Source organism: Botryllus schlosseri, chromosome 4, assembly GCF_051294905.1.
Source record: "Botryllus schlosseri isolate E-star chromosome 4, Bs_hap1, whole genome shotgun sequence".
NCBI lineage: Eukaryota > Metazoa > Chordata > Ascidiacea > Stolidobranchia > Styelidae > Botryllus > Botryllus schlosseri.
The window spans coordinates 17,610,179-17,633,392 of NC_137239.1; the positions used below are offsets into that span (position 1 = coordinate 17,610,179).

The window sequence follows — 23,214 nt, forward strand, 5'->3', positions numbered from 1 at the left end:
CATTTTGTCGCTTGCGTCTTATATTCTTCTCTGCATTACTTTTCATTCAGTGTGCATGCCTCTTATTTACTTCGCCTAGGCTAAGGTGGGTGTCTGATCTTAAAGGCTACTCCAAGTTGTTTCGACACCTTCCTTTTTTTTCATTGTATCGCAGTCTTGTGATGTTTTGAAACGATGAAAATATTAATAAACCTGATTGATTGATTGACTCCGACTCCACAGACTTCGACTCCACCGACTCCGACTCCACAGCCCTGCATGCAGAGCACATCTCTACAACGTTGCTTTCGATTGATCGCCTATTAGTGAAATTTAAACAGAGAGTGAGCATGCAATTTATCCTTGTCCTTGAATACACCTTTTTTGTAAGTGTCGACTATATTGCCGATTTTGTTGCGTCTACGCTTCTTCTTCACTTGGTGTTGAAAATAAACTATCACCTCTAAGTATCCAACTATTTTCCATCTGCCACCTGTCTACCGAGAACATACACAATTCCACATATGATTATTTTGCCCCGTTTATTGAGATGAAAACAACAACGAACACATTTTAATCACATTCAACTTCTGATACTAAACACATGGCTATACCACCACCCATGCTAAACTTATTTTGATTTGATACGAGCTTTGTGCGGCTGTCACAGATCGAGTGATACCAAAATTTGTTATCTCCTTATACTGCATCACTCTGATTATGTCTATTAAAAAAGTTCATAAATTCGCCTTCTCCTTTCACCGTAAAACAACGAGCGTAACAACGACAACAAGAAGTAAGATAACGGACGGTATAGAAAATGCTTTTCCAAACCACGTTTGGTAGCTTTCCAGGTTCTCACTGCATATTTTGTCATAATCATCCGGAACGTAATCTTGCAATATACGGACGAACTCTTCAAGATCGCAAGATGTATCGCAACCGTAAACACTCAGTAACGTCAATGTACCGTTTCCTCTCCGATATTGAACTTCAACTTGATATTTACCTGCATCTTTATACAGATCAACCATTACACAGCTTGCGTAACTTGGCTGGATCCAGTCATAATTGCCAAGCGCAACTAGCAAAGCCAACAATGTCGTATCGTGTGCCGAGTATGTAATCATCGAATATTTACCCTGCCCCATTTTCGCTCGCTGCTGCATGTTCTCGATGATCTCTTTCACTAGTATGCCGCCCTGAATTCGCGACAGTTCTTTCCGGAACTTGTAGTGGATGTCAGTAAACATGAGACCTATTCCTAGAGAATGGAGTTTGTGAAGTTTGGACATTATGCCATCCGTAACCCAACCGGGTAACGAATAATTATGACATCGCAGACAAAACAGATTGTCCTCAATCGTCCATATATTCAGTAAATTCACATCCTGGACCCCAGTTTTTTCCTCGATGAATTCATAGAAATCGGCATGTCTTTTTTCGTGCTCTAGAAACCAAGGCGAGCTGTATATTTTCTGCATTATATCTTCGTACTCGGAACAATCGCGACGAGGGTAACTTAATAGATCATCGTATTCGACCGGGACTACGTGAACAGGAATCGGGTACCAGGCTGTCACACTGCCATTCCACAGTTCATTTGCTGTAACCGACGGGTACAGTCCGCCTAAATTCGATTGAGCACTCATAATGGTGCGATCTTTGCCTGTGCTGCGTACGTATATCTGTTCTTTCAAGTACTCCGCACTAAGCGACGAATTGTACTTTGATCTGAGATATTCACCCAGTTCATACTGTTGTTTCACACCGATGTTTGTCAATTCGCCATACCCATTCCTCCAGATATTGGTGTCCTTGTATGGATCGTTCGGATATGTACTTGTGTATGTCCGGTCTCCGTGCCTCCATACTGCAGTGGTGAATATCAGCTCTCTTCCTCCGGCAGCTTTGATAATGACCGCCAGGGTCAAAAGCTCTGTGATCATACTGCATCCATGTGACATTTCTATCAACTTGAATGATTTACCGTATCAGTATTCACCTGGAATATTGATGGGGATGTTGCTTACATTCACAACCCTGAAAATAATATAGCACAGGTTGACAGGATCTGAGAGGTCGGGACATAACCATATCCCATCTAACAACACGAAAAATGTGACCATGTCCTGTTTTCTTGATCTCGTAAAAAATTGCGCTGTAGTCTGGAGTGACTTATGTGATGAGTTTTTTTCGCTCATGGCTTATTCGTCAAACAATGTCTTTTTTGCAACGACTACACCCATACAAATATGTAAAATAGTCAGAATTATATCTCTCCATGTACATCCGCACCCACACAATAGGGATTTAAAGAGGCATCCATGTAATTCGTTCAAGGAAAGGAAATCGTGAATCGACTACTTATTTTGTATAAGAACTCCCAACACATCGAGATGAGTGGATTTAATATTTTCTAACCTAAACCCTGTTCCTAATTTGAGATTCATATCCATCTAAACATTAGGATTTCGTTTTTATATCATCATAATGTCTTGCCACTGGATAGATGAGCACTGCTCACTGCGCTTGGGTCGCCCGAAGACAGGGGTTCTCAACTCTCATATGTGACGCGACCCAGAAAATATTTTCTCTGAAGTCTCGCGACCCAAGCAATTTTAGAAAATAGCATGTGATAAAATATATATTAAAAGACAGATCTTGCTCCTTGCAATTTCTTGCAAAACTAGTAGCTCTAGCTTGGAAATCTGAAACCTTGACAAATTTAATAGTTGCTCACGAATGCCATAAACTTAACAAACTAAAAGGTAGCCTATATGTTTGATTCCGCAAATACATATTGTGCTCTTAATGGCACTGGAACCCTCTAACATCACCATCAAATTAGCATTGTGTATCGCGGAGAAGGAATGGGCGTGTCGCTGCACACCAAATTTGATTCAACTCCAACAAATAGACACGAACGTTACGATATAGTTTGAAATCTTAACCTAACGGTAGAAAATTTCATCGTTTGTCTCGCTGCTTTGGCGCACTATACCTCTGTTGTCTTGACTCGATAACAATGAGACAATACGATCGCTTGAAGGCGCGATATAGCGTTCTGGTAACAATGCGCTATATTCACGGTGAGTGTCGAAAGATTTCGCGTTCATGAACCAGCCCAATACGACGATGGCCGTGATTCTGCTCGGCCAGACAGAAAGAGCGTCGCGACACAATCGCAGTAGGCAGTGCGCGTTTCTTGTGTCTACACAAGAGTCAGTGCATTATGGTGTCATGTTCAAATCCTAGTCAAAATTCGGTAAAGACCGAAATGTTTTCCTTCAAGTCGAATGAAGACCGGGAATTGTTGGAAATCCCACGTCAAGTCCAAATCCAAACCCAGTGTAAAAGAACTCGTAAATCCAAATCCGACCGGACTCTTCGAATCAAAATACAAATATATATTGCAATAAACCATGTATCTTCATATTTTCAAATTTATTCTACTCGGAGCTTTTCTACTGACTCTCATCAGGAGCGAACGTCAGTAAATGCGACTAACTAAATTCGAAATATAGAAATAATTCTGTCGTTGTGACGCAATAAAGACAAGTACACAGAGTCGAGAAGTTGATAACAACGCACAGTTACGGTACAACAGATACAAATTCGGCTATAAAATAGCCGAATAACAGCACAGAAGTAATCCTGTATTCCCAGGGTATAGAGAATTAGAGATGTTCATTCTAGCGGCAGATAATCGGCTTTTGCAGCTTTATAATGGTAGATTCGAGGACCTTTGCGTTTGCTACAAAGAATTCGTCAACATGTTCCACGTCAAATTAGTTAGACATTCGCATGATGATGACACTTCTTCCTGATCATCACAATCGCTATGCCATGCGCGCCTATGCTAAGATAAAGGCATGTAATTCTGCCATCGGGCAGCACCTCCTGAGGCAACTTGAGTACGCCAAACATTATAATAACAATCAGTTTTCCATGCTTGTTCGTGGTCGCTCTGTTTTTCATTGAATGGTTCTCGTATCCACCATTACAAAGCGGCAAAAGCCTATATGTCGTCATCGCCATCGCCGTCGTGGAATGCAGAAGTGGCGCAGATTTCACTGTCCATTATAACAAACTACATATGATATGGGGTCGAATGGGGATTTATTGATCATTCCTTCGCGATCAGCCCCCCTCTTGTTAGCATAGAGACAGAGGTGTGTTCTTGCTGGATACCGTTTCGGGTGGCCGCGAGTAGTCCACTTGAGAAAAATATTCGGACGCGAAGTATTCCCTCTCTTAGTCTGAATACAACGAATATATTCGGGAGATATCTGGGCATGGTATGCAAGCATAAACGTATACTGATTAACAGACTACTAACATTCATATTTCAGACCTACAACAGAACAGACAATACAACAAAATTAAAAGAGCAGTCAGCTTACTATATATATAGTACCTATAGGGATGGTGCGAACACCTGATAAGTTCAGGTTAACGTGAAGTGATAGCTATATTGTCGCACTGATTCCGAAAATATGCATTAAAATCTAATCAGGGCAATGGAACGCCTTCGAAATACACCCAAAAGTATGAAATTCGGCATTGTTCCGAACCACGCGTTATAGGGCTGCGTCGCTGCGATTGTTTGGAACAATGCTGATTTTCAGATTTTGAAGGCTACTTCGGGGTAATTCCATTGCCCTATTGAGCTTTTAATGTATATTTTCAGACGGACACGGAAATAGTGTCAGGGACAGGGATTCTGCACAATGTTGATACAGTGGGACCAGATTCGGATTTTATTGCACCAATTGGAACGCAACATAATTGCTAATCCTATCGCTGACGATCCGAGCACTCAAATTAAAAAATGTTGAGCTTATTTATAGGCTACTGTCGCATTGATTCCGAAATATACATTAAAATCTTATCGGGGCAATGGAACCCCCTCGAAATGCACCCCAAAAGTCTGCAAATCGGCATTGTTCTGAACGATCGCAATAACGCAAAGGCCGTTGTTATGGTGATTGTGCTGCATCGCTGCACGATGCCGATTTTCAGATTTTTAGGCTATTTCGGGTTAGTTCCATTGTCCTAATGAAATTTTAATGTATTATTTTCAGAATCAGCGTGACGGTAGCTTTCAAATAAGATCAACTTTATTTAATTTGAGGGTTCGGGTCTTCAGCTATTGATAACCGATCATGCTGCGTTCAGATTGCTGAGCACTTCAGTAGTCAATTCCTCACGACGAGCAAGGGTGATGATTAGGGTTGTCCATAATTTGGAAAATCTTACAAATCCTCGGTTGTAATGTCTTATTCGATAGATTATTGATAAAAAACGACACTGAGCCTGAAAGAAGCTCAAAGAAAGGCCGTTAAGATTTCGTGCAAAGCGTTTGAAAGTAGCTGCCGAAGAATGGGCGTGCCACCGACCATAGAACGGCGAGAAGACTAGTAATCAAGAAACCACGGCTCTTGATTGGATAATCGGCTATGCTTCAATGACCACGTCAGCAGCAGCTTGCTGATTAGGTGAACAAGGAGTCTGCTACTGGCGGCGATTCTGAAAGCGCATTGTATGTAGGTTGACAGATAATGATTTAGGATTGATTAAGGGTATGTTGAGGTACGAAATACATGATGAACAAACAACAGCTGCTTCACAAAAACGTCTAAAGCATGACTGCTTTATTGTGAAAGAAACCGTTGTAGCCTATATGCCTTGTTTTCAACGAGGGAAAGCATAGGCGCTTATGCAAGTGGCGACGGATTCCTAGTTTCAGAAATAATATATCATTATTGAATACAAAGATAAAGCTTAACAATGACACTATAGTTTGTGTGATCTCATTGGGCTCGGGTTGTAGTGCATAGTTGAAGTTTTGAAAGCTCTAAGGGTCGGCTGAATCAGCGGGCTTTGCTTGGCACTTGTCAGATGCTTGCATCAAACTGTATTCACTTGCAAGTGTTGTCAGAGTCCTTGATGATGACGCAGAAAAGAGGCTTAAAAGTAAGCACATAATATGCTGGATATGATATGTCAAATTCCTTAATAATCGCGCAGAAAAGGGGTGTAAAGGTAAACACAGACAATGCTGCATAGTGCATAGTATCCAACATAGTTTGCATATCATATCAAGCAGGGCCTGTGCTTGCATATAAACCTCGTTTCTGCGACATCATTAGGGACTTTGAAAACATTTACCAGTGAATTCAATTTGCTGCAAACATCTGATGAGTGCTAAGCCTAACAGTCTGATTCAGCCGATCGCTAGAGCATTCAAAACTTCAACTATGTACTCTGTACTGCAACCTGAGCCCAATAAGATCACCTAACTTATAGTGTCATTGTTAAGCTTTATCTTTGTATTCAATAATGATATATTATTACTGAAACTAGGAATCCGTCGCCATTTGCATAAGCGCCTATGCTTTCCCTCGTTGAAAACAAGGCATATAGGCTACAGCGGTTTCCTTCACAATGAAGCGGTCATGCTTTAGACGTTTTTGTGAAGCAGCTGTTGTTTGTACATCATGTATTTCGTACCTCCAGATACCTTGAATCAATCCTAAATCATTATCTGTCAACCTACATACAATGCGCTTTCAGAATCGTCGCCAGTAGCAGACTCCTTGTTCACCTAATCAGCAAGCTGCTGCTGACGTGGTCATTGAAGCATAGCCGATTATCCAATCAAGAGCCGTGGTTTCTTGATTACTAGTCTTCTCGCCGTTCTATGGTCGGTGGCACGCCCATTCTTCGGCAGCTACTTTCAAACGCTTTGCACGAAATCTTAACGGCCTTTCTTTGAGCTTCTTTCAGGCTCAGTGTCGTTTTTTATCAATAATCTATCGAATAAGACATTACAACCGAGGATTTGTAAGATTTTCCAAATTATGGACAACCCTAGTGATGATGGGTGGTGCGAATCTATGCGTAGGTTAGTTATCTATAAAAAAAAAGACATTTGAGTATTGGTCTTGATTGGTTGAAAAACTGAGGTATAATTTCAGTTCACAGCTCACACGATTTCCGAATCCGTGGTTGGAAAACAGGAAATTTTAGTTCACGGTCCTCGATTTCAGTCTCCGTCGTGATTGGTTGCAGAACGACGGTAAAATTTCAGTTCACCACTCACACTATTTCACGATCCGACGTGATTGGTTAAAAAAACGGAAGTTCTACTTCACTGCTCACGTGATTGCCGTATGCGTTACGATTGGTTTGAAAAACTTTCAGTGCCGGGAAGCCAGTAGCCACTTCCATCGGCGATCACTACGCGGCCAGCAAAGTTGGCGAAACTGATTGTAGAGTTTATTACCGGCTGACGGTTATTGATCGTATTTGTCCAGTTAGTAGAGGATGCATTTCACATCAGTTTTCATCGGGGAAAGTGTTTCCGATTCATATGCGCGCCTACGGGGTGTGCATAGTTGGTGTGCTGCATTCAACTGCAGTACGGTAACGTGTGGCGTGTGGAGGCAGCATATCGTTTAGCACTTACCATATATAGCTTCAGAGTGCATACGGTAACCAGTCGATTACAGTATATCATGTTGGGGAATGTCTTAGCTTAACTATGTAAATAATGAACCTAAGAAAGTTGAGCCAGTTGATATATTAGGAGGATGTGTATACCATGCCAATATGTTGCATTTTGTCGAATGCAAGATATGGAGGGACAAGTTTGCTCTGTAAAATTATGTGACAAATACGGCAAAAAAGAATTCATGTTGTCAATCAGGATCAAGATGGTAAAATATTTTTCTATGAAGATTTTGACGGGCACTGTGACATTTGTGGTATCCTCAAGTCAGGCTTTGGGCGATATTTACACTGTTATTCCTGTGAGGCTATGACAGAAACCGGTTTCCTTTGTGTTTTACAACCTGGTGAAATATTTTACCAGAGACTCCATAATTTACCGGTATACTGTATTGGTAAATTACAGTATGGTGAGCAATGTTCCCTCTAATTTTTGACGAGTCTGCGCACACTCACGAACTCACTGCGCAGACCCTTGGACAACAGTGCGTAAAGACTAAAAAAAAGGTCATCATATCGGATTTTTTGTGCGCAGAGACCGTGTTAGCACTGCGCATTTGTGCATGTGCGCAGCTTAGAGGGAACATTGATGGTGAGATCGCTACATTAGACTGCATCATAGAATATGTTTCGAAGTTTAATAGTGAACTATATGCCGATAGAGAAAAGTTCCGGTAATTAAAATTGCGTAATTTTGAACATGACGTTCTATTTTTCAGATTCATCAGACTGGTTAGCGATTTATTACTCTTGTGCTATTAAATATGAAAATGCTGATCATCCATGGTAATATTAGAAAGGTGATCACAGTTGATCACCTATCTGAGATTTATGATGTTGTGAGATGTGCAGTTCGTAGTACCATCTAGGACAGAAAATTCACTACGGAATATTACGACAAGTCGCTTGAATTGAACGGCGATTTCTATGAATTGTCTGCCAAAGATATGGGACAATATGACTGGTTTGACGATGGAAGTGAGTAATTATATTCTATGCATGTCAACAGAATTATCGTCATAAAGCGATGATCATGGTAATCATACTGTACTAAAATTATCTTGTCTTGTTCGATATCTGTAATAGAAACGAATATAGATTTTTAGCCAAAATCACGCCGTGTTATGCAGGGCTTTAGAGCAGCCGCAAATTTAAACTGCTCCTGCTCTAGCTGCTGCTCCGGCTCTGAAATGATCGCATTGGCCTGTCTATATCAGGGGTGACCAACCCGTGGGCCAAATATGGCCAGCGAGAGGGTTTTGCGTGACCCGTGAGCTAATTTCCTATTATATTATCGAAAATGAATTGCTCAGATTGTGAACTTGCAATGCCAACAAAAAATTACAATTCTTGCTGCGACACTTGGGATCTTGATGACTAAAATATCAGTTCCAACGCATTGGCAGATCCAGGGTCCAGTCACCTTTTCAGTAAGTCGTCGTACATTACAATAAAGTAAAATAGCAGTGAAATTTTTTTTCACGCTTTGCGTGTTTAATTTTCGCACGATTTTGAAGTTCATAGGTCAATAATATTGTCACTTGATTATATTGCGGGCCTGCTGTATATCGCTGGGCTAAGTTTGCGAGGACTGGGCTATTCGGCGCATGGACATATCGATATTGAAAGCTGCGACCGCAACATGCGTCAATCATTTCGTGCCTAGGTTTCATAGTCGACTGCCAGTGCAAACGCAAGGTCGCATATGTTGAACGACACTTTGTCTCGTAATCGCTAATATAGTTAGACTCAATCTGAAAACGAAAAAAATGCCTATTTTATCCGATTGAGTCTAACTGTATACGCAATTACGGGAGAAAGTCTTTTCGCGTTTGCGCTCGCATAAAGATCGTCAATGGTGAAATGGCGATATCGATGTGGCCAGACGCCAAATAGTCGTGTCCTTGCAAACTGAGTCTAGCGGGCGGTATACAATAGACCCGCAATACTCGAGTAATAATATTATTGACCTTGTTTATTTATAAATTTCGAAAATTTTATCTGCTTGGCGTGGCTAGTGGACCGCGAACTCGTTCGTCAATTGCATGTGGCTCTTCAGCCGAAAAGGTTGGCCATTTCTGGTCTATATAGATTACTAATCTAGGTTAGTACTTTTTTGTTTCCCGAATAGAATATGTTGGAATATGTTGATATGAACTTCTTCAACGAATATGTGATGTTCTCCTCGGGTGATTTTATTTTTATCTAAAAACCGAAGATTTTGACCGATAAAATCTGACATTCTGTCAATTTTGACATTTTTAACCCTAAAAATCTTAATTTTGATGAAATTGTGATCTCGTATATATGTAAATTGCCTGTTTTCCCCCATTACCTTAGAATTTTAGGCTACTGCTTATCTTCATTTCTGGTCGGAACTGTCTGTTCTTACGAAATAGTTAGGCCTAAAAAAACTTTTGCTCTTTCTGCAATAAATTGACTCGCTATTACCGACAAGCTGATAATTTGCTGGGCTTTAATGAAGATATTTATTACAGAGTCAACCTGCATCGGTATATTCTCCAGAAGACGAGCGCAGCATCGAGGTACAGCAAAAAGCAATAAGTGTCAAGTGGACGAAAAGACTGCGTGACAAGAAAAGATTCAGGTTAGGATGAAAAGAACATTTGAATCGTGTCATGAGGCCATTTTGAATGGGATATCAACACAAAGTCTGTTCGAGATTTAGCCGATGTTGATCGATGCGCATTGGGCAGGTATAAAGCAGTGTTGGGATCAAGTCACTGATAATGACATCCCCTTACCACGTTCATGCAATAGGCTAGTCCTACAACGTATGCAATGCATGCACCAATTATTGACGATTATTATCAATGTGTAATATCATACAGCAGGGGCGGCATTACATTCCAATTTTTCAATGTTGGTGACACACATCTCAGAAGTTTGTCCAAACTTAATCCAAACCTTTCTTCAACTATGCTACATTGCAGGGATCATGGAAAGACAAGCTCTGCAACAAGTTGAGGGAATGGAGAAGACACCATGAAAAAGAAGTTCTCGTCTTAAACTTGGAATAGCAGAAGCATGGACGCTGCGGCAAACGGAAATCTCAGCAGCTTGTGGAAAAATCTAGTCAACGCTGCAAGAATTCTCGAGTCACAACATCCAATGTGAGCATTTTAGTATCTTGCTTTCTTGATCTAGATATCTTCAATATGAATATTTTGATATGATACTGATAACGCCAACAGACAATGTTACGTCTAATTTTTCTCGTGTCTGTGCGCATGCGAGCAGCTTAGAGGGAACATTGGCAAGAAGTAGCACCTTGCACCGATAACCGGTCATGTTTTGATTAGGATCTATTTTGTCCTACAGAGTCAACATGTATACTCTCCACAGACGACGAGCGCAGCATCGAGATACATCAAAACGCAATAAGAGGCAAGTGGAGAATACCTCACAAGGAAACGATTCTGGATAGGATGAAAAGAACATTCGAATCGCGTCGCGAGGCCGTTCTGAATGGGATGTCAACACAGTCTGCTGGAGATTTACCCGATCTTGATCGATGCACATTGGGTACCGTAGGTATAAAGCAGTGTTATGATCAAGTCACTGACGGCACAATCCCTCGGCATTTGTGGCATGCGCAATCATTTTTCATGACACAACAAATGACATATATATTATAACTAGGGCCATTTTTATATGACCTTAGAAAATCAATAATATGACTTTATTTTTTGGAAAATATGAATTTATGTGAAAATGGTGTATTTTTACATGCAAATATCGGCACTGACGGAACTAAAGAGTAAAACCTATGCAACAACAGTTATACACGTCCATTTTTTATTCTAAATCACTGTTGCAGTACAGTAGTAGTGTGAAATGTTAAAGTCTTTAAAGTTACGATTCGGACGTAAAATGACTTTGGTAAGGAAAGTGAGAGCTCCACAGACGCTGATGTGGGTTGCCACTTCTGCAGGGGTGCATAAAGCGCTGGTGAAATGTCTTGTATTTGCAGCTCCATTATTTGTTAAACCTCGTTTTTGTCCAATCGCTTCTTAATGTAAATTTTGAGCTTTATGACCTAATCAGGAAAATGTGACTTCATAGCTTTAATATAGCTCAAAGGGATACGGTTTTGTGTTGAAATTGATTTCACGACTTGCTGATGCATAGAACAAAATATGGCTTTGAATGGCCCTAATTATTACCATGGGTTAGCAAAAAGTGAAGTCAGTTTTCAAAATGTATAAAACTCATCGGTGACCTAAAGATACTTTTTAAATTAACATACATTGTTCTTTTTGGGCAGATTTAGTTTTCTTGAATTTTTTAATCGCACATACTTCCAGACGTAGACATTTCTTCCTTAGATATAAGGGCGACCAACCCTCGGGCTGCAAGGCGATTCTAGAAATTGATTATAATATTTATTAGTACTCGCAGAAATATTGTCAGCGGTGAAACCTTTGCACAACGCGATGTACGCAGCCTCGCTGCAACCTTGATATTCATATGTCCAAGCTTGGAATAATCCTTGTCAAATGAGCCCAGAGGTATACAAAGGCGACCTGCAACTCCTTGCAGGACATGACTGCACACTTGGTTGTCGTAACATAATTGTCATCGAATTTGCTGCGTAGTAATATATGTCATGTTTTCACCCTTGCCCAACCGTGTTACCTCCTGTCGGATGACTGAGAATCTCTATCAACATTAGAGGGGCCCGCGCAAGGTTTCAAAGTCACTGATTTACTTTACGACGTCGCAGTCGCGTCAAAACATACATAGAGTTGATTTCTGACACTTCTCGTTCAGGTCGTCAAAAACTGGGGTGGATGGTCGGGATCCCAACGATCTTCAATTCTTCAATGACAACTATGGCAGCTTCCTGTTTGTTGACAAAGTAAGTTGTTTGGTGTATGTGTAAGCATTATGTCACTGTGTTGTGGACACAAGCAAATCGCATGGCTCACTGCCATCAGGCTACATCATTCACATCATACAAAAAAGGCAATTTATGGCATTATTAACACTGTATTGCTGTATTAACACTGTATTTGATAAAAATTGGTATCTCGAAAGGTCACTGTAAATCGAAAGAATGATGTAATCCAATATCAGTGAGTAACGAGATTTTCCCGTGTCCATGCTACTGTAGGACACTATGGTGAAATTGTCACTAGTATATGGCGTCCAATCAAAGAAGATGATGTGAAACCAATATTGGCCCCTCCTATTTCACTTAGAAAGTTGCAGTGTTACGACTGATGCTAAAATCATTCCACTCTGGGTACCATTATGCTCGCTCGATATCCTTGAAAGCACCATCACGTACGATCGTTTTCTTACCTCTTTGCATGACCCCGACTCGCGCAGTAATGACTTATTAGGTAGGCTTACCATATTTTGGAAATCTAAAAAGAGGACACTTTTTCAGAAATTTGAGACTTGCAAAACCGGAGAAGAATTCTCAAAAATCGGTGAATTTTGCCCACTTTGTGACCGGTTGACTGGAAATTTTTTAAAAAAGGTCAACTTTTCGCTCAGAGCTCCAATCACCGTTTTTCACTCCGAAATACCCGCAATAGAGTCACTTCTGTGCTAATTTACGGCATATCACTCGCATTTCGCTCTAAATGTGACCTAAATTTTCAAAAAAGAGGACAAAATCTCAAAAAAGAGGACAAAAGGGCGTCCTCCGAGGACACTTTTAAAAAAGTCAAGAAAGAGGACAAATCCTATTGAAAGAGGACGCATGGTAACCCTATTATTAGGCCTCATACTCAACTCAATTCTTAATCTCAGACCACATCGATAGTACTAAGCTAATATCATTTTTATTTATCAGGAGCCAAAGAATTATATCCGACGATCAAGTACAATACGATCCTGAATGAATGGAAGGTTCTCTTCTATGGCAAAGTTATCAAAGGGGTCAGAAGCTTCCATCATGCTATGGCCATAATACTGGCAATATACTGGCTGTTCAACATCAAGTTCGCTCCATCAGCCTCTAATTCATGGTCCGTCGTCACGAACTCTCCTTCGAAACTTCCGAACGTTAAGTACACTGCGGCTGTCTCGAAACTTTGTAACGTTAGGTAGACTTTGGCTGTTCGTAGTAAATTAATTTGAATAATTCACCAAGAACAGGTCAATATTTTTAGCCGTTATAATTATTGTGTCATTGCATTAGGTACTCGGCGCCTTTAACTGTGACAATTTGTAATAACTTAATTAATCGAGGACCGGTCAATGTTTCCAGCCGGTATATTAATTCTTGTTTCATTACATACGTTTCGAAACTTTCTAACTTTAGGTGTGGCTGACTGTGGCTGTTCATTGTAATTTAATTTGATTAATTTATTGAGGACGGGTCAATGATTTTAGCCGTTATTATAATTCTGGTTTCATTACATATGTCCAAAACTTCAAAACATTAGGTACTAGGCGGCTTACACTGTGGCTTTTTGTAGTAAATTAATTCATTGATGACGGGTCAATATTTTTAGCTGTTGTTGTAACAATTCTTCTTTCATTGTATAAATTCCAAAACTTCTTGACGTTAGGCTCTCTGCGGCTTACAATGTGGCTTTTTGTAGTAAATTAATTAATTTATGAGGGGCCAATATTTTTAGCCGTTGTTGTAAGAATTTTTCATTCATTGCATAAGTTCCAAAACTTCTTAATGTTAGGCACTCTGCGGCTTACACTGTGGCTTTTTGTAGTAAATTAATTCATTGATGACGGGCCAATATTTTTAGCCATTGTTGTATATAACTCTTCTTTCATTGCATAAGTTCCAAAACTTCTTAACGTTAGGCACTCTGCGGCTTACACTGTGGCTTTTTGTAGTAAATTAATTCATTGATGACGGGCCAATATTTTTAGCCGTTGTTGTAATAATTCTTCATTCATTGCATAAGTTCCAAAACTTCTTAATGTTAGGCACTCTGCGGCTCACACTGTGGCTTTTTGTAGTAAGTTAATTCATTGATGACGGCCCAATATTTTTAGCCATTGTTGTATATAACTCTTCTTTCATTGCATAAGTTCCAAAACTTCTTAACGTTCGGTACTCTTCGACTTACACTGTGCCTGTTAGTAGTAAATTAATTGCGCCAGGACATGTCAATATTTTTAGCCGTTATAGTAATTCTTATTTCATTACGTATTATCCGAAACTCTCGCCATTTCAGAATTTTTCTTGTTTTGATGCATTTGTTCTCAATATACCATCATTTGATCCAACACTGAATTGCTTGTTTTAATTCATATCCTGGCTACAGATTTTGTGCCAGTCGGTCCAAGGTGAAAGGTCAATTGAAGTCTCAGGTCAGACGTGTTTTCGAGATTACATGACGGGCAGAAACATGTTAGGCAACAGGTGGAACTAAACCTGTCGTATGGTTTTACATGACGGACATGTATTAAGAGGTACCAGGTGTAAACATGTCTATGGACACCTTTATTTTTTACAGTGTATATCGATGGAGAAATTTTCACATAAAGTCGGCTGACGCATTCGATAGCGCCAGGCCCAACTATTTTCGGCCGACCGTCTCGTGTAAAACCGTTGGTATTCAAAAAATATTCGACTTATACATATAAACCTGGTATCATAAGAATCAGAAGATTGCTAGCTTTCCCTACAAACAAAAATGAAGCCTCTAGGATAGGGATTGGCAAACTACGGCCCGCAACCCCGTTTTGTGCGGCTGCGAAAGGCTTAAGAAACGTATTAAAAATATTTATAAAATGCGTAGGCTCCTAAAAATCGAATTACTGCAGGGACTCGATTAATCTTTTTCTTATTTTATTTCACCGCGATAATTATGTATTATATTCATATGTATATTTATATTTCATTGCTGGCGCGATAGCCCGACTTCAAGGTTTCAACCGCTAAACATCGCAGAAAGTCAAAACGAGAATGGCTTTCAGATCGCTAGTGTAATTTTACATTGGCCACTCCGGCAAGTTTATTACTTTTAGTGTTGTACTTGGAAAAACCTATTCGTGTGTTACGTAGGTTCGTTCTCCACATATGTATTTATATTAATATAATTTATATATTTTAGTGGGGGCGTATTTGAAGCTAACATGGTTATGACGCTGTCAGCATTGTGTGTCCTGGAGTTGAACCAAAAGTAGAATCAGCAAATCTATAAACAGATCACCGCTCTCAGGTTCAAATCTACATCCTGTTCTAAGAATCAGGACACTCGACTTTCCTCCCTAGTTTTGAAAACTGGTTATTGAGGTTGACCAGCTTATGAAATCTTGCCACTGTTTCTGACTCGAGTATGATTATCATCCAATCAATGGTTGGTTGGTTTTAAATAAGCATACATATTATTTCCATATCCTCACTAGGTCTATATAATTAAAAATAAAATACCAGTATTGTGTTTTGGTTTACAATCCCAATTTTATATAGTGCGGCCCGCGAATGGATTAAGATGTTGAATGCGACCGCGAGCAAAAAAGTTTGCCCACCCCTGCTCTAGCCTCTAGGAAGAGTACACCAAAGAAGATATTGCCAGATGATCGCTTGACCGATTGACCGATGCCGCCGGCGGAATCCGACCGGACAATGTATTCGGCGTCTGACTATATTGCTACATCGATATCGAGCAGAGTGTCAAACTGGTTTCTATATACTTGCTATTATCGAATACCGATATCACCCCATAAACACGTTATACAGTAATCGACACCGCTATCGCGCGGATTTTGGTTTTATGATACAATAAACATATGAAATCAAGGTGTATCCCGTACGCCTGCTACATTCTATACATTGGACAACGATGTATTCTTTATATCAATTTTATTGATTGGTGTAATTACTGTAATAAGTATGATTCGATTTCTACCTGTCCTACATGCAGTGTATTTCGTTCTTGATGTTGTGTGATTGCGGGTCAAACTCGTAGTAGAGAGTCACTAAATATTCACAAACGGAAAGCTGATTATTTTGAGCAAACGTTTGTAACAAAGCAAGTAAATGGGCAAGGTGCATGCTCGTTTAGTGTTGATTTTTTTATGCTTCCAACGCCATGCACAGGGTGGTCCGAAGGTGAGATGCAAAGAATTTCAACCAAGGATGTTACAATGACGTGAAATATGTAATACCGGTATATCAAAAAGGTTCACGGTGCAGAACCTACCAAGGTTCGTCTGTGAACGCCAACCTCTAAATTTGTGAGGTTCACACACAGAACGCGAAGGTGAACGTCACGTTCACTTCATCCCTATAGTACCACCGCGTCTATTAAAACCATCAAAATCAATTACCTCTGCAGTGAAGTTACAACGCATAGTCATGGTCATATTCCTTCGAGAAAGTCTTGGACAAGATAATGACAAAATCTTGCGGTTGTTGCATTGCGTCAGTTTTGATGATACACTCGCGTTTTTTTTATATCAGCTTACTTCGTGCTAGTGTGACTTTCAAAGGGTAACACGTAAAGCATAGGCCTACGACCACCCTAACTTCCATATATGGGAACGTTCATCATTTTTACCAAAATGCGATCACTGAACTTCATCAATGTTGCTGGATTAACTTACCAAAGGATTGATAACGCCAGCTATCCAGCCGCGTGCGTAAGTCACACCATTCCGGCTATCAGTCGTTATCCTTTTACGAAGCAAAGGCATGACAAGGTTGTACTCGTTCCGATTTCTGATTTCGGCAATCGAAGATCCGTTTTCACGGCATTTCTTTTCGCCATCTGCATACGTCATAGATCCCGTTCCGTTTGACGAAATCCACACGCATCCTCCTCTGGGCAAGGACGCTTCGCATGTCGGTGCTGCTTTAAAGCATTATTAAGAGAATCAAATCCTTCAAGCAGTCTAGTAAGGATTGCCAGCCTGTATTGGTCAATTACTTATTAGATTCCTTTGATCCGTGGTCGAAATCACGATATCTCTGGTTGAGGCTTCAGTGATTTGATGAGGCGGTGTTTGATTTATGTTTCTGTCGTTCACATCTTAACAAGGTTGCGGATAGTTGATTTTTCAATAATGTATACGAGTCGGGCACTGTGCCACCGAAAGTCTATGCATGCGAATATTTTTCGACGTTAGGCTACATTACCTTGACATTTGAAATATATGACAGGGGGAGTTTGGGAGTATTGAAACATATTGTACCATTGTTTGACAACCAAATTCGGGGATTTCTCGTTACAATCAACTGCGGCACCGCTGCCAAACGTGACGAAATCTTATTTCCTGGAATGTAACTTTTGTACGCCATCATTGACCGTGATGCATTTCTTTGTACATAATCTTTGACCATGGTGCAAAAGACCTACAGGTGATGATTATGCACCTATAATTTTTCGTTCAGTAAACAACAGCAACACTGTCAAATGAGACCATTTTTAAAGTCGCAGAACCGCTGTAAATAATACAGAATAAGGCTTTGCCGCCTGTGTAATGATGGGATCGAACGACGGTGAAGTGAGTATGTATTGGTGGTCATTGTATTTTACTAGCTAAATAATAAATTTCGAAATGAAAAGTCATCCTGACTGAACCGTAATTGGGATCGGTCATTGCCTATAGACAGGTTAACTCACGCAAGTGTCATCCAGTCTATTAAGCGTCAGCGAAAAGGATCGCTTAAATCAATGCGTGTTGCCTTGCGTATTCCAATAACATTTTCAGACACGCATCTCACACAACCCACGAGTCTTCATTGAGACATAGCCTAGGCCAGGGGTGTCCGCACGCACTCGGCCCACCAGACGATTTCATTAGACCAGTGAAGCCCATTTCCTATAGACCAGTGAAGCCCATTTCCTATAGACAGGTTAACTACCGAAAGTGTCATCCAGTCTATTAAGTGTCAGCGAAAAGGCTCGCTTACATGAGTGCGTGTTGCCTTGCGTAGTCCAATAACATTTTCAGACACGCGTCTCACACAACCCACGAGTCTGTATTGAGACATAGCCTAGTATAGGCCAGGGGTGTCCGCACGCACTCGGCCCACCAGACGATTTCATTAGACCAGCGAAGCCATTATGAATAACTGGAAATACACTTGTAATATCCAGAACATTTCTGATGAAATTTAAGATTTTTAGTAGGAAATACTTTCACGTAAATAATCTCTCAAGTCTAAGCTAATGTCGAACATGTTCAATAGTTAATATAAGCCACATCAACCATCCGGTGGCAGTTTTGATTTTTCATTCTAGTCACAATTAGGAATACGTCGGTGGTGGTGAGATAGCGCAGTGGTATATGCAACACTTATGGGTTGCGGGCTCAAGTCTGACCGATGTCGACTATACAGTATTCCTAGTTTCTACCTAAGTGTTGGAGGTTTATTTCCTCCGCGTAAACGGTGTCTTAAAAAATCTAGAAGTAGGCCGCGCCGTGGGAAATCACCAATGGAAAACCTTTGTATGTAATTAATTTTGAGAATATAATAGTTACACAAATAATATAATTCAAATACCCGTGGTCGCACGACTGTACAGGAGGGGTGTTCAAAAATGAATTTTTCTTTCAAATTCTACTGGCTACTTGAAAAAATTGTTAGGTTACCTAAAAAACGCTGCACACCAACTATAGCTCAAATCCAGCCTATAGTGGCATTGCTATAAGAGAAAAGTTTTGGATTTATTTATTAAAAATAAATATCATTTTTATAAACTTTACTAGTTACCCCATGAAATTGTTAGACTGTCTGAAAAAGCAATGCACAACGAATTTGACTCAATTCAAATCAGTAGAAATGAAGTTATTGATGTTCAAAATTTGAGATTTCAAATCATAGTATTTCCAAAATTTTCAACTACAATAACTCTGCTTCCACTGGTTGGAATTGGGCCAAATATGGTGAGAATTGTTTCTATAGACAACCTAACAATTTCATGGGGTAACCAGAGAATTTTGATGTTATTTTTAAATAAATTAATAAATAACCATATTTTCTAGTAGTAATGCGACTACTGGTTGGTATTGAACCAAATTTGGTGTGCAGCCTTTAATTAGGTACCCTAACAATTTTATCAAGTAGCCAGTACAATTTGAGAAAGAAATTCAATTTTGAACACCCCTACTGTATACGTGTACGTACAGCTTCTGACACAAAAGATCCCAGGCCCAGAGAAACCCGAATGGTGATTTAAAAATAATTATCAAAATTCCACCTTCCGCGTTTTGAGGTAAATTTCATGTATTCCTCACAACGCATATGCAAGTCTAAATCCACATCATGACTAAGACAAGAAGAGCAACGATATATACCGACACTTATCGTCTTAAGAGCCATTGTTTTTGCGGTTTATAACTGTATTCAATCGGTCAATCATCGCAGTTTGCTAATTCCGTTGTTTGCGAATAAAGGTATCATTTCACTGGTTTTACTGACTGGTTCGTGGTACAAAATACCACCGCTGTTATAAGCACCATAACATGATTTTATTAATAGATGATAAAAAATAAAAAATGTTTGAATCCAGCCCGCGACCCAAGTTGAGTTTGACACCCCCATAAAATATCAGGCTAATATAACTTGCCGGTTCTGTGTTGGAATGCTGCTATTCTGTTGTCGATTTTCTGAAAACCTAAAAATAAAATTTAAATTATTAATAAACAAGTAGATCACCTAAAAATTATGATTTGCTGACATATTCGACACATGATTGCTTCGCACCTATAACATCTTTTGGTAGACATTACGTACATCCATCATTACAGACAGCGATTTGAGACTACGCGAGGTATACTCATGACATCACGATCCTAATGCATAGGATTCCACCATTGATCAAGCTATTGAATAATAACGGTTCCGTGTCAGGCTAAAATAACGACGATATAACAATGGGCAAGGATCAAAACCAAGTCTTCGGGATTGCGAGTGCACGTATTTACATTGTACAGTACAGTCGCGCACAGGGCAGTAGTTGCTGCACCCCAAACCCCCCAATTGGTGGGAGGCGACCTCGAAAAGGGCCCAAAATTATTTCGCAACTTAACAATAATTGAAGAGTATTTTGTGGGAGATATCCTACAACTTCAAAATTTTCTTCGCGCGTTGCGCGATTCACTGCAATTCGTTCTCTAATTTTAATATGGGTGCCCTCAGCGCCGCAAGAAACAATACGCATCATTTTTTTCAATAGGCATTTCGGCGCCGGCCATTACCGAGCCACAATACACCACGATTTCTGAAGTTCGTAGGCGCGTATATGAGGAATCCTGCGCTTGCTATCTGAAGTCACCACCTCCCTCAGCTCTACTAAGAAATTTGATCACGTGGTTGGATATAAGATGAAAAATGAATAGCAATATATGCAATTACCAATATAATAGACAAAATTCAATCCTTAATATGATATTTTTTCGCGCTACGCGCAACTGCTAGCAATATACGTCGAGCCCCTATATAGTGCAATAAAACTTACTTCATATGGTGCTGGTAAAAATGCGTACAACGAAGAGGGGTCTGGAGGGCAGAGCCCCACAGAATTTTGGTTTATGACCCTCTGGGGATCCAAGACCAACGTTTTTTTGGGGATGAAGTACTGTTTCGGCCCTGGTCGTGCATACAGACGCGGTTGGTAAACCCAGTTTGTCAAATTTATGTAGCTACCTTTTGCAAATCTCACTTCAACGCGGTGCATCCATGCCATGATACCAGCAAACATCAGCAGAATTACAACGCCAAATATGACAACCACCTTGATCAAGACTGAATTGCTGTATTTCGCGTCCAATACTGGTTTCATGCTCTTCGTGGGGGACCCACTAGAATTGCATCGAGTTGCGTTGCTGATATCGTAGATTTCATACTGATTCTCACCCATTGTAATTTGCTATCGAATCTAAGAATAAAATAGCCAATCCGTTTCATTTGCCATCTGCTTATCATTAGCCGTTAATTTCGCGCAAGATATATTCTCTCATGTTCCTATCATGCTTCGATGAAATGCCTCTCGGTTAGACCTAAAGATAGGTGACTTGCAACAAACAGTTCAATTATTATTATATTGCTCCGACTTTCGCTATCCATGTAGCCGATTGTTTTTACTATATATTTTAACACTATATGCATGCTTCATTTTTATAGGTATTCGACACCTGTCCAGCAATTCCAACCCTATATATAAGTCGTGGCCTGAAACACCATTCAATCGCTGATGACTATATAGGTGTACAGAGCAATGTCGTGCTGTTGCATCCGTTTAACAACGTTATTACTCATTGATCGTCGTTCATGCATTGCGTGAGACATTTTTACCTGCTGGGTATTTCCATGTGTTATCTCGATATGGATATTGCGTATGGCACGAAATAGTTTTCAATGTATAACATTTTGGATAACAAAAAATTCTCGGACGCGAACTAAGTTAAATTGATCCTTTGACGTTATGTTAGTGACGAACATATGGTATGTTAAATCGCGCTCATGTCGTGACTGATTAACATATAATGGTCCTGAGCTATATATATACAAGACTTTGACATCATGCGGAATAGGCTACCTACGGTCGAGGTGACTGATATTCGAGAACGAACTAAAGAAGAACAAACCTGTGCAGCATTTTCGCACTTACATATACAATATCCATGTGAAGACCCATACCCCCGAAATGAGTTCTGAAAAACCGTTTTACTTGTGTGCAGTTGATCGTTGCACTACGTCTTACATACAACCGATCTACCAGCCAGCGTTACCATGACTGCATTTTAACTATCGTGATGACATTGAAAACTGCTCATAAAACCATGCGTATATAGCGACATTCATTTTGATTGACTGTTATTAGTCATGTTTGAGTGTCAAACCCTTCGGTGGTTGTGGTTATATTTATGTCGAAGTTCCGTTTCGCTTGCTTGCTACTGACAATAAAATCTCATCCCAGCGACCTATACAGACACTATATTGCTGAATGCTTTTACAAATATTTAGTATATCACCGCAACTCTTTTCTATATGTAAGTGAGTAACTAGTCGCAATGATTCACAGAATTGCTCCTTTTGAATATCGCGATATGCCTGGACATCCTGGAACCTTGACTCATGTGTCTTTCAAATATTAGAACAAAAAACGGAGACGAAATCAACTGGAATAAAATTTGGCAATCGAAACATATGGGACATAAAGTAATAACCAACGAGGAAATAATTATATAATCTTAGAAGATATAAATGGATTGCGATGAAAGGCCTGATAAGAGAGGGATAACAAGTTTCTTTATAAATGACTCACCAATTGCTTGTTACGTCATTATGTGTAACCATTACCCAACTTTATAGAGAACGATTTATCGCACCCAAGTATTTGCATTCTTGTCAAGTCTATAACTACCGCATCCTAAACTCCGTAATAGGGCGGGGAGCGAGCTCCAAGGGGACTCAAAAATATTTCGTAAAGCAACATAAATTATAGAGTATTTTTGAGAGATTTAATTAGCTTGAAAATTTTCTTCGAGCTTCGTGATTTAAATGACCGTAGATTTCTTGATTTTTAAATGTGCCAATTTATGTGCGAGTCTCACGAAAGTTTTTCTTCTAGTCTGCTACGTTTGAAGGACTACAATATCTTTTGATTATATAGCATACCGGAGGTCATGAATTAACAAATACAATAAACCAATTATAACGACATACCAGATATTATAATTATGAATTACATGCCCCCAGCTCTACAGGTAAATCTGACCATCGGGGTGAGAGCTGATTAAAAATAAATTGTAATATAATGC

The 23,214-nt window shown here is 39.8% G+C and overlaps 2 protein-coding genes and 1 long non-coding RNA gene across 6 annotated transcripts; 1 reads left to right on the forward strand and 2 right to left on the reverse strand.

The window, feature by feature from the left end:
* Nucleotides 1-504: 504 nt before the first annotated feature.
* On the reverse strand, nucleotides 505-2,443 carry LOC145437171 (prostatic acid phosphatase-like). The gene has a single exon (XM_080314362.1). The coding sequence runs from the start codon at nucleotides 1,944-1,946 to the stop codon at nucleotides 738-740; it is 1,209 nt and encodes a 402-aa protein (XP_080170488.1). The 5' UTR covers nucleotides 1,947-2,443; the 3' UTR covers nucleotides 505-737.
* Nucleotides 2,444-3,374: 931 nt separating this feature from the next.
* Nucleotides 3,375-21,531, reverse strand: LOC145437172 (uncharacterized). Of its 3 annotated transcripts, none has more exons than XM_080314363.1 (5): nucleotides 21,098-21,523; nucleotides 20,019-20,066; nucleotides 17,373-17,474; nucleotides 17,050-17,297; nucleotides 3,408-4,241 (listed from the first exon to the last, which is right to left on the reverse strand). In XM_080314363.1, exons 1-5 carry the CDS (start codon nucleotides 21,309-21,311, stop codon nucleotides 4,053-4,055), a joined length of 801 nt encoding a protein of 266 aa, XP_080170489.1. In that variant the 5' UTR covers nucleotides 21,312-21,523; the 3' UTR covers nucleotides 3,408-4,052. The 3 variants fall into 3 exon arrangements, with proteins under 3 accessions (XP_080170491.1, XP_080170489.1, XP_080170490.1); XM_080314364.1 differs by having other exon boundaries at nucleotides 17,050-17,294; nucleotides 21,098-21,521; XM_080314365.1 differs by lacking the exon at nucleotides 20,019-20,066 and having other exon boundaries at nucleotides 3,375-4,241; nucleotides 21,098-21,531.
* Nucleotides 7,763-14,731, forward strand: LOC145437174 (uncharacterized). 2 transcript variants are annotated; one of them, XR_013914605.1, is made up of 5 exons: nucleotides 7,763-8,472; nucleotides 9,993-10,211; nucleotides 10,449-10,628; nucleotides 10,837-11,049; nucleotides 12,289-12,469. It is a non-coding gene; the product is annotated as an uncharacterized LOC145437174 (long non-coding RNA). The 2 variants fall into 2 exon arrangements; XR_013914604.1 differs by lacking the exons at nucleotides 7,763-8,472; nucleotides 9,993-10,211; nucleotides 10,449-10,628 and adding an exon at nucleotides 13,322-14,731 and having other exon boundaries at nucleotides 10,919-11,049; nucleotides 12,289-12,376.
* Nucleotides 21,532-23,214: the final 1,683 nt, after the last annotated feature.